This window comes from Xiphias gladius, chromosome 6, assembly GCF_016859285.1.
Source record: "Xiphias gladius isolate SHS-SW01 ecotype Sanya breed wild chromosome 6, ASM1685928v1, whole genome shotgun sequence".
Taxonomy (NCBI): domain Eukaryota; kingdom Metazoa; phylum Chordata; class Actinopteri; order Istiophoriformes; family Xiphiidae; genus Xiphias; species Xiphias gladius.
Genome location: NC_053405.1, coordinates 21,081,201 through 21,097,420, shown reverse-complemented (window position 1 = coordinate 21,097,420; position 16,220 = coordinate 21,081,201). Strand labels below are relative to the sequence as shown.

General features: G+C 40.9%; 1 protein-coding gene across 3 annotated transcripts; it reads left to right on the top strand.

Moving 5' to 3' along the window:
* The first annotated feature begins 1,536 nt into the window (after window positions 1-1,536).
* Window positions 1,537-14,816, top strand: mef2b (myocyte enhancer factor 2b). 3 transcript variants are annotated; one of them, XM_040128866.1, is made up of 10 exons: window positions 1,537-1,562; window positions 1,715-1,758; window positions 6,164-6,244; window positions 7,728-7,931; window positions 8,206-8,334; window positions 8,649-8,838; window positions 10,111-10,259; window positions 10,519-10,633; window positions 11,109-11,220; window positions 12,202-14,816. In XM_040128866.1, exons 3-10 carry the CDS (start codon window positions 6,191-6,193, stop codon window positions 12,512-12,514), a joined length of 1,266 nt encoding a protein of 421 aa, XP_039984800.1. In that variant the 5' UTR covers window positions 1,537-1,562; window positions 1,715-1,758; window positions 6,164-6,190; the 3' UTR covers window positions 12,515-14,816. The 3 variants fall into 3 exon arrangements, with proteins under 3 accessions (XP_039984800.1, XP_039984798.1, XP_039984799.1); XM_040128864.1 differs by lacking the exon at window positions 1,715-1,758 and having other exon boundaries at window positions 1,541-1,562; XM_040128865.1 differs by lacking the exon at window positions 1,537-1,562 and having other exon boundaries at window positions 1,683-1,758.
* The last annotated feature ends 1,404 nt before the right edge of the window (window positions 14,817-16,220 follow it).

Below are 16,220 nucleotides of genomic sequence, written 5' to 3'. Positions count from 1 at the left end.
TACTGAGACACTGAACATATAGATATATGACACATAATTAATCTCTAGGGATTCGGTAAATTGCCAAGGGACACTTCAGCGGAGTGAATACCTGCCAATATGGGGACTGGACCTCCCTCTTATGGCTGAGAGAAGGGCTTTTCAAGCAGCAGGCATTTGGGCTGTGCAGTCCCATCAACAACACGGGTTTTTTATTTTTTTTAGTGCCCACGTATCTTGCGCTAAATTAAACGGTAGTACAATATGGAATTTTTGGATCCAATGACCTTTTATTTAAAAGCCCATGATGTGCACCAAAGAAACTCGGAGGTTTCTTCTCAGAAACCTCAAAAAAAAAATTTTTAAATGATGCTGCAATTAACTGCAATAAAACTCCTATAAGATACTATGCAGTGCTTCTCTTTTCACACATACACAGATCAGAAATTTAGTGCGGCCTTATTGAACCCTGACTTAATATGGGATTTTGAGATAATAATGTAAAAGTCATTAAATCATGTTGCACCCCTTAACTAAAGGTACATGATTAGCCCAGTGCACGTGTCTTTAGGGCAGTGGTTTCCAACCGAGCTGTCTGAACCCCCACAACATTAATCTAAGGGGTCATGGGATCATTGTCAGGTTAAGAAACAAGAAAATCTGATTTTAAAAAAATTAGATTTGTTCTTTCTGCATTTTATTTTGACCTTTGCTTGTTTCCCTCACTGAATAGTTTAATTCTGCATAGTTTTACTTCTTCAGGCATAAAATGGGGAAATCACTCCCACAACTCATGAAGCGACGAGGGCTCGCAAATAGACATTGCTTTGCATTATGGAGTCCTAAGCAAAAAGGGCTGGGCATCACTGCTTTACACACACCGGTTAAGGGAAAATAAAGTCCCACAACAAGTGATAATTGTTCCAAAGAAGCTGTGTCACAAGTGTGTTTTTAGTTTCAGTGCCATCATATGTCAAAACTATGGATTTATTGTAATGAAAGTGTGTTGGCCTGGGAGTATTGTTAGGAAATCAACCACAATACCAGTCCAAGAAGTGGTGGTTTTCAAAATGTGGTACAGGAACCTTAAAGGGTGCATGAGGGAGTTTTAGCCGGGCTCCATTCAAATAAATAAAGTTACAACTGTATTTTGTCAGTCACAACGCAATTATCAGCCAATCGTATTTTCTTTGTACATTTACACTTTGTCATGTAGTGCAGTGTAGTAGTAGTGTGCCATCATGGTTTAGATATTGTTTTATTTAGTTTTCCCTTACCAATTATAAGGAGAAATCTAATTTTTTTTTCTTATTTTCTTGTTTTACTACACAATAACAAAACTACTTTAAATGTCTTTTTAGTAGCAATTTAAAAAAAAAAAAAAACAAACAAACAAGAAATGTAGGTAGTGTAACTACTGCTGTACGCTTGCTGGCAGCCAGTTTGAGCGACGGGTGGTAGGCGGAGGAGCGTGTCCAATGGCGGGGCCGAGAAGGCGGGGTAAGGGTGAGAGAGAGAGGCGGGCTGCAGCAGCCAGCTGTTGGAAGGCAGCGCTCCTGAACCATCCGCTACTACTGCATCAGGTGAATATCTCTCCATCAACACGGGCCCAGAACACGAGGCAAGGCTCCTATCGCTCGTCCCGAAATCTGTGTTGTTGTTTTTTTTTTTTTTTAAATTTCATTTTATTTATTTTTTTGTCATACTCTTCCTGTTTTGACTGGTCCTGATCGAGCGAGTGAAACTCAGAAGTAAACAGAAAAGGAGATCGAGGAACAGGTGAGACCAGATGCTCTGTTTTTGTTTTTAGGCATGTGGGTTTAGGTTTTGGGTTTTTTTTTTTTTTGTTGTTTTAAAAAAAAATATATATCTCGGTTTTTAAGGCAAATGAGCAAAGTTTCCTGAGGTTTCCTGTGCGGCAAAACTTATGACACAGCTGTGAGTAAGGTACCTGTGGCTGTGTAAATGAAGGCAGCCTATAGATGAGACTATATTAGAAAGGGATGCTTGGCAACTCGGTTCCAGACAGGCTATTCTTAAACCGTCTATTTTGAATGACGTCAGCAATTTCTTAGGCCTAATGATCCGCGCACATTTCTGAAGCTATGTATTTTTACAGTTTTTATTTTTAGCGCCGAGTGGGTCGACTTTAACAAGCACTCCAGCTCAGTTTGTTCCACATTTATTCTTTGTTACATGTAGTAGCTTAGTCCCCCCCCTCTGCACTTTGTTGCCTTACTGATATATGAGGAGCTAAATTACAATAAGCCACTTTGATTCACACTAGATAGATAGATACATAGATAGATAAATAGATAGATAGATAGATAGATAGATAGATAGATAGATAGGTAGATAGACAGATGAGTTCATTTTCCTCATCCCTTCAACCTGTTGCCCTTTCAGTCACTTGAATGCTGAGTCTCATTCAAAATGGGCATTGATGAAACCGGTGTTGTTAACCCTATGAGATTATTGGCTCACTTTCTGCGGCTAACTGAATTTCTGCCTTTGTTTCACTCAAAAGAGCAGCCTCAACTGTCAGCTTCCATAGAGGTGTGTCTCGGCTTCACAGTTTCACCGAGTCCACTCGGTCTCGAGCAACTTTATGGAGTCATGAAAGGCTTTTTTCTCTATTCGTGGCAAGATCAAATGTTCAGTCCGTGTCTGCAGGCACTACTGCTATTCTGGCTCTATCAAAAATATCAAGGCAATCCAATTATCTCCTGTTAAAATTAGACAAATATTTCCTCACCATTACTCCGTAAAGGCCCGGTGAGCGCATGAACCGTCTGACCCTGAAGATGGGCCATGCACAGAGACATTCAATTATCCTCCTGAGTAGGTAGAACTACTTATCCTTCAACATAAAAATGACATTCTTTTAAGTAAGGATGCCAGCTGTGAACACAAACCTCTGTCAGCGCCTGAAAAGTGTGATACATATCATTAAGAAATAAACAGCTGCACAAAAGGTTTCCTCTTCCTAAAATACACTTCAGCTTTGATTTTAATGGGTTTGACGTTTCAGAGTTACAATTTTTGGCCATCAGCCTTTTCAGCTAGGGTTGGGGAGGATTTATGTATTGGTTCATGCAAATGTGGTTCAAGGATTCTATTTTTGGAGGCAGTTTTGGGTCCAGTTTCACATTTTACCCTCTTAACACAGGACCTTGATGTGCCTAAGATGACTAAAACCGTGAAAACAAGGCTGTGCAACAGGCTGGTTAGGTACAGTGCTGCTGCTGCAGTTAGAGTTCAGTATAGCGGTGTAAAGCAGCTGTCGTGGTAGAGGCAGCTCTCTTGTGATTGATTTGATTGTATAATCATCCCATGACTGAATGAAAAGTATGAAAAGTAATATATCACAGCAGCAGGGCAGGGGTGCAGAGACACGCTTAAGAGAGAGTTAAATGAAGTATTTTAAATTTTGCCACTTGGGGAAACGGATAACACCAACGACAGCCTTTGATTAATTTCGCCATTATATTAGGACATGTTTAACAACCAACACTGCAAATATGGACCTGCGGAAAATATGATTAGTTGCTCTATGAATCTGCTTTGCCACCACAGAATAAGCCATTTGCTTCTTTGGTTAATATGAACGTATTTACCGTGTTTTTGAAACATTTACAAGCCATCATGCTCTGAATGACTCATGGAAAGAAAACCATTGAAGCAGAACCCCCAATACTGTGCAAATGCCCTACTTTTTTACCTTCTCATTCATGCATACAGTTCACTGCAGCAAGAAAAACACCTAGCTCAATATATTCATCTGTGTCACAACAACAACTGATTTAACCTATTAAAATTGTTTGTTGTTGCTTAGACAGATGCTCCCAGGGAATATCAGAGAGCAGGGCTACTGGTGCCTCCTGTGTGTCTGTACTCAGTTTTTTCCACTTTCTGGCCTCTGGGAAGGTGTCTGACAAAGGTGCTGTCTTTCCCAATGGAAGCTACAAGACTCAGGGGCAAGTGTGTGTGTGTGTGTGTGTGTGTGTGTGTGTGTGTGTGTGTGTGTGTGTGTGTGTGTGTGTGTGTGTGTGTGTGTGTGTGCGCACGTGTGTGTGTGTGTGTGCTTGTGTGTGTGCAATTATTGCACTATTACAGGACACACCGTGACTCTGTTTTGCATTCATATGTTATCATAGGACTCCCGGGACTAGTTGATTTAGTGGTTGAAAAAAAAAAAGATCTGCTTTGTCTCTAAATGTCCACCTTTTCTCAGGGGTGACAGGTTCAGGAGTTGAGCCGAGAGATGAACGGTAACGGGCAGTGGATAGTTCTCGTTCTGGTGCTATCACAGACCTCAAATGGCTGTTGTTGTACAGGAAAACATCCAGAATTAGCTGATGTGTGAGGCCTGGTTGGGCTTTTCCTGCCTGTCTTGGCCTTTAAGGCCTTCAACAAACCCACTAAACCACACTGAGATCTATAGCTAACTCTACACCGTTTGGCTGGATGTGTAACTATGTTTATCCACCTGGTCATGTGCTCTAACAGAGCTGTCTGTGGCCGTGATAGTCGTCATTTGGTTTCTGAGATAAAGATCTTTCTGCCCTGTTTAGAACATATGTCCCACTTCCCTCTCTTCTCGCCATTAACATGCCATGATATGAGGGTAAATTTTCTCACTTCTGGTCCAAAAAACAGAGCAGCATGACCTGCTGCGAGTTCAGATCTTTGTGGCAGCCAGGTTGTTAAACAGACAGACTAATGCTGGTTTTTGTGGACCTTTACTTATAAGCAAGAGCTATTTGTCTGCAGCTCTGCTCTGTTTTACCGCAGAGTCAATGGCAATGATGAGTTTGTCCACGGCTGTCAGTGTTGAGGTGTGTCATGTCTCTGCGGCACATTCAGCACAGCGGATATCACAGGACTTTATAAGGTAATAATGAGGGCAAAGAGGTGGATTCCTCCAGAAATGCCCCAGATGCCTGTGTGCCAAGCTTACATTGAGGGGCAGCGGGCACTTTAGGGGTCGTGGGAACACGGGCACTATATCCGCTCAGGCACCATCAGGAGGGACAGGGAACTAAATATAGAGAAGTCCAATACATGTCTAGTATTAAGGGGGAAAACCAGTGAAAACTCCTTTGGGCTTTGGTGAAGTACTGTATGGTCAGGTCAGAGGATTCTGACCACCACTTAATGTCGTCGTTTGACTGATAGTGAGTGTAAAATGGAGATAACACGTACACAGTGTGGATTTATATACGCATTTGATTCAGTGCTGTATTGTGTTGCAGCAGAGACACTTCATGGCCCCCTCCCATGATGCAAAGAGTGAATAAAAAAATCCTCCGATTTCACATTGCTCTATAAAGTCCAGCTCTATATGGTCCTACAGGGAATGGGGGACAGGAGCGGGGGTTTTCTAGACCAAGGAAAATAGTTAGGCAGCGGGTGTGAGTTTCAAAAATGGACATTCTCAGGCTAGAGACAATCCCTCCATGTCTTTGCCTTCTGCTCCTCCAAATCATGCGTTTTTTTTCTGACCTGGCTGTTCATGAGAGAGGAGTGGGTGGCTTTTAGCATCAGCTGTCTTTCAAAAACGCACCGTTTTCCTTCTACTGTTTGGTTTCAGCTATTGCCAGCTGAACCTTTAAAAGGAGCTATCGACTGTATTTTTAACCCTGTCTCTTGGGGCTGTGCGGTGCAGTCGAGCACGGTGCTGCTGGCCCGGGGGTAACCCAGACTGTGGGGGTGTTAGACTGGGTGGACTGCTGGCCCGGCAAGGGCCGCTCTAACTTTAGACCACATCGCCTCATGGTGGTAAAAATAAACACCCTACCCTTACCATGGGGGAAGGGACTTGAGTCACTTAAACCAAACGGATGACATTTTCCCACCAGAATTATATGAATTTCAAGAGAAGCATTATTGGACATTACTGTTGTTACTGTAAAATGTAGATTCATACATTGCTGAAGGGCTCAGATTCTGGGCATAATAATTAACCAAACATTTAGTGACCACTACATATGAACACGACTTTAGGCCCCAAGAAATATTTTCCACCCGCCTTTTATTTCCCTTGCACTAGAGAAGGAATTGCTGTAAATGTTAGTGTTTAACATCCCATGTCTTTAGTGCCGTTCCCTGTAGCAGTGTGAATGCCCATCACACAAACATATTGTACCCTGCTACTATAACATTGTAATGTTTTCTGTTACAGGTGTCAGAGTCACATACAGCAGAAAAAATGGGAAGAAAGAAAATACAAATTTCTCGTATTCTGGACCAGAGGAATAGACAGGTGAGTGTACATGCAGTATTTCATTCATGTTTCGTTATATTATAACCCCTTTGTTTACATCTAATATACAGTGGGCAGAATTTGGATAGTGTTAACTCATCCAGTAACTAAAACTGAAACGATTAATCATTTAGTCTATCATCAGTAGATTATGCAACAGCTATTTTGAGAATCAATAAAATTGCTTTTTTTGACATGAGCATTTGATGCTTTTGTATGTTCTGTATCATTGTAAACTGAATATCTTTGGGTTTTACACCGTTGGTTCGGACACAACAAGACATTTGAAGACGTCACCTTGGGGACCTGTAATTGATTGATTTTTACCCTTTTTTCTGACATTTTATAGACTTCAAGATTAAGTAGTACTAGTAGTAGTAACACACGGCAAGTATTGACTTACGTGAGTCAATACCGCAGCATACTGTAAGTTTTGTGCAAATGGGCAAAACATGCAATAGAAGGTAGAGCTGTACTGATTTGGATGTAAATGCATAGAGTTTTTTCTCTGCATTGTGGAGCAGAGACGTAGCTCCTGCGGCTACTGTGTGTAGGAATGATATCTTAATACTGCAAGATTGTGGAGAAAGTATCACATTATGGTATCCGGAATGATGAGTGACAGTAATGGGACCATGGAGTCATTTCATAACAACTGTAGCGTGCATGCCTGATTTTCTCACTTGCATAATGAGGGCCGAATTGGAGTCAAAAGGGTGTAAATGCAACACTGACTGTGAGACTTACTTTATGAGAGTTAGAGCTTTCTTTTGCCGAAAGGTCACAAGTGAAACAATGACCCACTGCTGTAAATTTAATAAAATCTGAATCAGTGTAGACAACAAGAAAAACATATTAAACCGTGTTCAGAGTGCCGGCAAATACAATTTGTTTCTCATATCTGATCTTTGTGACTGAATGTTTTTTGGTGATAAGGTTTGTTTTTGTTTTTGGAGTTTTTCCTTATCTGAATTGGGAGTCTGAGGAGAGACAGTGTTGTTTGCTGCACAGATTATAAAGCCTCCTGGGACAAACTTGATATTTTAAAAATATATTTGACTGTCAACACTGTTTGTATTTGCAAGTGATCAATTTGGTTTTCTGTGTTCTGCTTTTCCATAAAAAAAAACCATTGAATATTTTTTCAATGTTCCCCTAAGCAGTATGTTTTAAACAGCTGTAATCATAAATCCAGTAGCACAAAGGGTTTGTGTAGTTGTACAGTTGACTATGTGTTAAAGGATTCAAGTTTGGTCAAGATTATTGTTTTTTTTCTTTTGTAATTCTGCAATTTTTTGTAAAGACAATTTGGCTCCAAGTTGATTTATTCCAATCAGTCATTCATGCAACATTATTGAGGAAGAAAAACATTTAAAAAAAACTTCACATCTCAACTTTTCATATATTTGACTTTAGGTTTTAGATTTCAGCAGTAAATTGGCAAAATTTAAAGGTAAGACTCTGTGTGTTTTTCGTGACATAGGTGACCTTCACCAAGCGTAAGTTTGGTCTGATGAAGAAGGCGTATGAGCTGAGCGTGCTGTGTGACTGCGAGATCGCCCTCATCATCTTCAACAGCACCAACCGGCTGTTCCAGTACGCCAGCACAGACATGGACAAAGTGCTGCTCAAGTACACAGAGTACAGCGAGCCACACGAGAGTCGCACCAACACGGACATACTGGAGGTACTGACCAAGCTGCTGTTCAAAGACATGACGTAAAGCAGGATTTAGTGTTGAGGTCAAGACTTAACACATTTCATTTTCTGAAAACATAGTGAATTATTTCAGAGAAGGAAGCAGATACATGAATTTCAGGTGGCAACTTCTACAAAAAATGGATACGTGTAGTGTTATATTTTGTAAAAAAGAAAAACCCTCACATCTCACTCTTGCTTTTCTAAATCTTCATGCAATCAGTCTGTGTAACTTTCCACCTGCACTTTCTGTTCTGCATCAGACCCTGCGTAGGAAAGGCCTGGGTCTAGATGGCTCAGAGCTCGACAATGAGGAGAGCATGCAGGTGGCCACAGACAAATATCCTCTCAGCGAGGGCATGGATCTCTCTGTGGCACGCCAGCGCTTCCATGTAAGTCTAAAATACACTTCTGCTGTTGCTCTTTCACCACATATACACAAGCACGCGCACACAAACGCCCAAGAACAGCGAGATGACCTGAGCTAAAACTGAAGGAAGGGATTTTGATATGTTTAATGCATTGAAACAGCTTTATCATCCAGCAGTCAACTACTTTCTTGTGATACTCTCAAAGTTCTAACAAAGTTATAATGGTGACTCTGACTCAAAATTGCACAACACTAAAACGTAATTTTTCCCTGCAAATGTACATTTTCTCTGACTTGCTGACAACTTCTAGACTTGAACTCTTATGCTATTATTAGGCTCCATCACTGCTCTCCCCAGAGGCGCAGTTCCTGGTGTCTTCAGGCTGTGAAAACGGCTTCCCCAACTCCTCCGGATCCAGCATGGCATCCCAGAGACCCCCAGTCTTTAAATCTATCAGCTCCAGACCCGGTTCTGCCAGCCCTGCCGCACCACACGCACACACTGCATTCATGTCTCCAAACTCAGGTGAGCTTTAACTTGGCTGGCCTCGTGAAACACTAAACCAGAATGAATTTACTCTACAAAGTGAAATATTTACTGGAAAAGCATGTTGACAACTGAGAGACTGTATTACTATATACGGTGTGCCAGTGCTAGAAACAGCACTGTTCGTAACATTGAGGAGTACATTTTAAAACTGAACCAAGTCATACAGTTTCTTTGATGTGTGTAATGTAGTTTTATACTCGTTTATAATACCAGTGTTTAACCTCTCAGTGACTCAGTGTCAGTAAAAGAATTTCATTACAAAATGAAATGTAAACAGTTTTTAAAAATATGACTCCTACTGCTAAAAAAATGATCACTGACATCAAATTAACATTCTCCACTGAATGGAAAATAGCTTTTTTAATTCAATGGCATTGAAGACATAAGCAATACATAACTGTTCTTATACAAATTGCTAATGTTTCACAGAGTAAGTGAAGTGAGTTTCACCATTTGTTACCTTATGTGTGAAGAGCAATGAATATTTTTTTTGTTGTTTGCCTTAAAATGGATGCAAAGCATTTAGTGTGAAAATCCATGAAAGGCACTTCTAGCCCTCTTGCTAAATGCTCGCTGTAAAATTCAGATGTACCATCAACCTTCTGTGCAGCTGGCTGTGAACTCACAGGAAGTGTGTGTGTGTGTGTGTGTGTGCGTGTGTGTGTGTGTGTGTGTGTGTGTGTGTGTGTGTGTGCGCACACACTAATCCACACATGCAGTCGGCCTGTTTTGTGAAACCGGCCCTCCACCAGAGTAGCAGTGGCTGCAACCAGTTCTGTGGTTTCTGTACAGAGTGTATCACACCTGCCAGTCATATCAGCCTCTTCTACAGCCTTTAACTATTTGGGCACAATATAGTGTTCAAATAGCCTTGTCAATATGTCATTGACATGACTGACAATGACAATATGATGTCATTGACAGTCATGGTGTCTTTAAATGTATTTATACTGTTTTTCTGATGTATGACCCTGGTTTTTGGTCTGCAGCGAGTTGAAAATGGTTTCTGTCAGGTCAGCAGTACACTGGACTGTATTACAAATATTGACATGAACTTGTAAATGATGGCCGCTCATTGTCCCATAAAGATCAGACACTAATTCAAAATCAAACCAAAAGAAGAAGTTCATTCTTATCACACTTGCAGAGGGAGGTGAAGACTTTGTCACGGAAAAATAAATGATTCTTCTGTGAGTGAAACAAGCTCACATCTCTTTTCACTTCCTGCTCCTTTCTTTCACTCTGTAGGTATCGGATACTCCATGTTCTCCCACGGCAACCTGAACCGAGCTCTGGACATGAAAAACCCTCCTCCTCTGAGCCTGGGCAGCGAGAACCTGCGGGGTGATGCTCCTAGTCAGGCCATGGCTACGACACGTGCTAACCACAACTCTGCTGTAAGCAGCTGTTACTATCCAGTATGATCAAATAGGTGTCAGTGAGGATCTTTAGCAAAACCGAACTGACATTCCAACACATGCAAATTGTCTTGAACACTTGGACAAGCAGTGTCACAGCTTTTAAGGACTCATTCGCACCTTACACAATTACAACATTCACAAGTTTTATATATAGAAGTATGTATTCAGTGATGTCTCCTTATCGCTACAAACTCGAGATTTTTAGTTTGACTATTTCTCTTTGTCTGTCCGTCAGAGGGGTCTCTTGTACCAAGGTCTGCACAGCAGCAACTCCATGGTAACCATGGGCAAGACGGGGCTGCTGGGCCACAGTTTGGGAGGCTACGGCCTCCCCTCCCCTGGAGCTTCTGGTACGTCTGCAGATGAAAAGATTCTTTAAAGGAGCAGTTTGACATTTGCAGAAACAGGCCTATTTGTTTTCTTGCTGACAGTTAGATCCAAAGATTGATACCACTTTCCTGTCTGCATGGTAAAACTGAAGCTGCCGCTAGCAGCAGTTTAGCTCAGCTTAGAAACAGGGGAACCAGCTAGCCTGGCTCTGTACCAAGGTAACAAAATCCATCTTTTAGCACCAGTAAAGCACCATTTTTTTTACAGTCTTTATGCTAGGCTAAGATAAGCTAACTGGCTGCTGACTGTTTACAGTATTGTACAGACATGAGAGTGGTATAGTGGCATTGAGAGTGGTATTGATATTCTCATCTGGCACTCAGCAAGAGAGCAAATAATCATTTACATCTCATTTGCTTATGCCAGTTTATTAAAATACATCTTCTGTTTCCTTTTTCTTAATACTATGATTCCTGTCTTTTTTTCTCTTTCCAGAGTATAGCCACCCTGGGTTTTATCACTCTGTTAGTCTACAACGAGGAGCATTGAACCCCTGGCAAGCAGCACAGCAGCCTCAGGAGCCCCATGGGCCCCATTTAAGCCCAGGGTAAGCTTATTAATGTGTAAAATTGTACCACTGTGTCTATAAAATACGGAATCATCAGTCAGAGAGTTGAATCTGCACACTGCGCTTTGCTCCTATAGTGTTTTTTTTTATTCACTGTTGCTGTGCAGCATTTTGATCAATCAGATCTTCATCAGGCACAAAACTAAGCACTTTATAGGTAGAGTACGTATCTCAACATGATGGCAATCAACAGGCCGAGGCAACCACATACTGTATGTCTATTCATAAAACAATCAAGTTATTATCGACCACAGGTGTCGACAACTGGAATGCAACAGCACCTTAACAGCCAGACAGAACAACAAAAGGGAAAGGAAAAAAAGAAAATATATTTTTAAAAAAACAAGAAAATAGTCTAAAGAAGTACAGTAAAAAAAAAAAGAAGATAAATAATAAAATAAAAATGACAAAAGAACAGAAAATAGAAAATAAAACAGTTATATATGAAATAATAACAACAGTAATAATAATAATCGTAGTAATACATAAATAATAAATATCACAATAAATTGTTATTATAATAAATATAACAATGATAATAATAATAATAAATCATAAATATGTGAATGATAAATAAAATGAGAAATACATACATAAATTGAACTATTGTAGTGTGGAAAGCTGTGTGCTTGGTTGTGTTTGAGTGATCCGTTCACTGGAGTTTCAGATCATTTTCTCCATGAAATATTGAATCCCACACACTCATGTATGTTCCTCGGTTGAATTAGGTGCCTCTGCTGGTTTTATATCGTCTGCCGTTGTTTATATGTAGGGATTAGAAGCATCCTTATTGAAACTGGCAAATGACTTCCAAATGGCACATTTACAAACAGCTTTCATGGATTTCAAAAGCATCAGACTGTCATCTCGCGGCACCTGATGGACTTTAAGCACATTTGCAGTGTTGATGATGTTTGTTCAAACTCACACATTTTTTGACTCCCCTATTGTTGTTTCCAGGATGTCCAGTGGAGGGTGCTCCTTCCCCTCTCAGTCTTGCTCCTCGACGTCTCCACATCTGCCCTCCCTCAGCCTCAGCATCAAATCGGAGCGTCGCTCTCCTGAGCACATGTCCTCACCCACCTCCCCTCCTCTACAGCACCTCAGACAGCACTCTCCAATGAGCGACCCCGATTCGGCTTGCCATACCCCTCCAGAAACCCGGCCGGCCAATGAGGCGAAGGAGTTTCCCAAAGCTGGCTACCCACAAAACGAAGAGGAAGGAGGGCCGCCGCTCAGGCAGTTAGAGATGAGTGACGGCTGGCAGAGATAGCTGGCTGCTGCAGTCTACCACCATCTCCCATTCAATCAGCTATCTTCCATCAAAACCAGCGCTCTATTACACACACGCACACACACAAACACACAAACACACACACACACACACACACACGGAAGATAGCGAGATGGGGTCCATTTGTCCCCATCATCCCAGAGAGGAATACCTCTCTTTGTCTCCTCACACAGAGCTGGTCTCTCCTGGGCAAATTATTTTTTTCTCTGCATCACTTGATTGATCCCATGAGGAGACAGATGCATACAGACATTTGCTTTTTGTTTGGTTAGGTTTAGTTTTCTGTGTGGAGATAATGTGAATCAGAAAAAAACACAATTTGAAATTTGTTCGTTTAGTTCTGTGACTTTGTTGAAGTTAGCTACAGCAGCACAGCGGGACCAACTGAATTTCTCCAAAAGGGTAAAACGTGTCTACGTACATACAGGTGTTTGGCTTTCAAAGCAGCCTTCAGTGTTTGACCTTGGTTTGGTGTGAAAATTGGAAAAGAGCTGTAAAACTACACTCCACTGTCTTTCTCTAAATGTTACAGTGAAAAGCACATGGGAATGGAAAACCCAAAAACCCCAAAAACCTTCTTACACCAGCCAGAATAAACCACATTGTCTCTGTGTACAGTAAACCTCAACACCTTGTGTCCCTGTTGTTATGTAAACTCAAATTTTTTTACCTTTACCCCAAAATTAGTTGCATGGTCTCCCCACATAAAACTAGTTAGACAACACTTGAGCCTTGGCCTTGTTTGAAATAGGGAAATGTGCCTGGACACTAGGACACATTGAAGGAGAGGTGCATATTTTTTAAGGCTCGCATTCATATGTGCATTGAAATTGTTATTGCTCATCGTAATTGCTCCTGCTGTCCATACTGGCTGTGAAAAGAGCCCTTCATAATGGCATTCTAATTTAAGAAATGTGGGACAAAATTAATTCATTATGCACAAAAAAGCATTCTAAAATCCAGCTAGTCTGGGGCTTTAGTAGTCTGATTCAGTCAGATCGAGTTGGCATCTTTCGTTTTTTGAATACTTGAATTAAATAATTTCCTTGTTGTGTTTGCTCAGTATTCGAGGGACATTGAGGTCAAGTTTATTTGTACAGGATATCTCACACAGAAGAAAAAGTGCTTTACAGAGAAACACAAATGAATTTTTGTACTCAAAATACTGCTTAAAATGCAGTTCTATACAAAAAGAGGACTGTTGGTTTTGTCCCGAATCTCTGGAATCACATTAACAGAGGATCTCTTCAGGGACTATATGGACAGGAGGAAAAATTAAAGTGGCCAAAAAATCCTTCATTGTGCATATGGACATGTGGACGTAGGATTGAAAAAATGTGAACCTGTCCTTTAAAAAGCTCAGATCTCAGGAATTTGGATGATTGTCTCCTTAGAGAGTTTAAAAAATGAATGATTTGTTGTTTGTTTGTAAGACTATTATGGTGGATATGGCATTCTTGCAAATAATAATAGTTTCATATTTTTAATATTTCATTAACAAAATTTATGGAAATCTACTTCAAATAAAGACCAAAGAGTTGAAATATTGTCCCCATGCATTGCAATCAAAAACTATAACACCCAAAGATGTATGTATGTCTATAGCAGGCCTAATTTGATTTAAGCAATTTAAGAATGGCATCAATTACTTTTTCTGAGGGGCATAATTTAGTGAGTGCATATTGATTTTTAGAAATATATGAGACACTGTGTAATGAACGAGTATTCATAGACTATTTCATAAAATGAAAACACAAATTACATTTTGCTTATCGAGGAATGTTTGGTTTTCATTACACCTGTAAATTTACTTTGCACTGTGTTTTTGTGCACTGGACATCTGCTCGCTTTAGTTTGGCCAGTTCAACTTTTCTTCTGCATGTGACAACATATGCTCAGAATCCAGGTGGGAATGAAATTACCCTTATTGTCCACAAGGGGTCGTCTTCTTTAACATCATTTAGATTTGAAGGAGAATTTGCAGAGCAGGGCCTCAAATATCAATGATTACTTAGCTAATGAATCTCTTTGACAAGTAGCAGGCTCACTGGTTCACCCTGAAGACATTTAACAAATACATCGTGACAAACTCTGCATCGATTCAGTGAGATGCAGTGAGCGGGCCGGTGGAGGGCTTCAAGTTCAAGTGCTGCTGTGGAATTAGCTCTTTTTTTTTCATTTTTTATTAAATGTAGTTATGTGGATTAATATCAGCATGAAAAACCAAGTTATCAGTATTCTGATGTTTTGGATTTAGTTTTTATATGTTTGCAGAATGCTTCACTAACAGAACAGAGACAAATTTTTATTTGAAATTATTTGTGATTCCTTTTAAATAAATAAAAAAAAATTTGATTTGTATGTTTGCTTGGGCCTGAATATATATTTTTTTTATCTCTACAAAGGACATTTAGTTTATTATCTTTCTTTTGAAAGAAGAAATGTGATTCTGTTTTTTCATGTGCATTCAGTCCAGAGACAGATAAAATGCAGTCTGCTGTGTAGCTATCAAGCTTTCATGTGTCCATTTATTTAGTCTTATTCACCTCCGTTCCATCTTTTGAAAACACACACACGCTCCCTCATTATCATGTCTGGCCCCTGTCAGGCAGCTCACCACGCAGCCACCAAACGAGAGGAACAAGAACGGACTACCTAAAAGCCTGGAGACCTTTATGTTTTCAAAAAAAAACCAAACAAAAAAAATGCATTCAGCACAAAAAGGCTCATTTCCACAGCTGGTTGTTTCACAGTAACTATGCCTGAACATTTTCTTATGCTACCCCTATCAAGCAGTTGTGTTCCTGTCCATTTCAACTAAAAGCAGAATCGAGCCACGGTCCATCTCTGTCATCTCCCTAAATGAAAAGAGACTCTCACTGGGGTCATGTCTGGTCTGCTCCCCCGAGACAAGGCCTGGCCCAGTCTGTAGGGCATGTCTGGGTCCTGCAAACATACGCACACACGCACACACACGCACAAGCACCCTGGTTTCTATAGCAACCACAGCCAGCCATGGCCGCCTGACTCGGCCCGCTGCAGTCCACAGAGCAGACTGAGGGGGCCTGAGGCCTCCAGCACAGATGCACATAATTAATGTGATTATATAGATATGTCAAGCGCGTCACCGTTCAGTTCATTAGGCCGGACGCTCTCACAGACCTGTCCGAGCGGAACACAGCTCCACTGGTCACGGCGGGTGAGGATACTACTTACAAATGTGCAATGTACAAGGCTCAAATTGTGCTCCTCAATCATGTCATCTAACAATGAGGGAAACATTTTCCCCAGAAATTTTCTTTAACTACTTCCTTTTCTCATGACCCTTTAACAGTGTGAAAAAAGCAGAGCAGTACTGCTACAGAAGCAACACATCCCAATCCTGAAGTTCAGATGAGCATCATATGGGATGTAAAGGTTGTTAACTGGTGCCCTCCACAATTTCCCCACTTCACTCTCCGTCTTTGCGATTGTCCTTATCCTCCGGCGTAGCATGCCCCATTGCACAAAAAAAGCCGGCGGGGTGGCCATCCCTCCCCAAGTTGGGGAGACCTTTTGTGGCTTTTGATTGGACGTGGAAGTCAAATGATATCGACAATAAATCATGTCAGTTTTCAGACAAAAGCGCCTCTCCAGTCTCCAGTCTGGAGAAAGGTCACGTTCCTTAACTGTTGTTACAAGACTG

Bases quoted from the DNA above. Each gene is read 5' to 3' on its own strand.
- mef2b (XM_040128866.1), top strand. From the start codon at position 6,191: ATGGGAAGAAAGAAAATACAAATTTCTCGTATTCTGGACCAGAGGAAT. The intron at 8,335-8,648 runs GTAAGTCTAAAA...TGCTATTATTAG, and splicing joins TGGCACGCCAGCGCTTCCAT to GCTCCATCACTGCTCTCCCC. The intron at 10,260-10,518 runs GTAAGCAGCTGT...TCTGTCCGTCAG, and splicing joins GTGCTAACCACAACTCTGCT to AGGGGTCTCTTGTACCAAGG.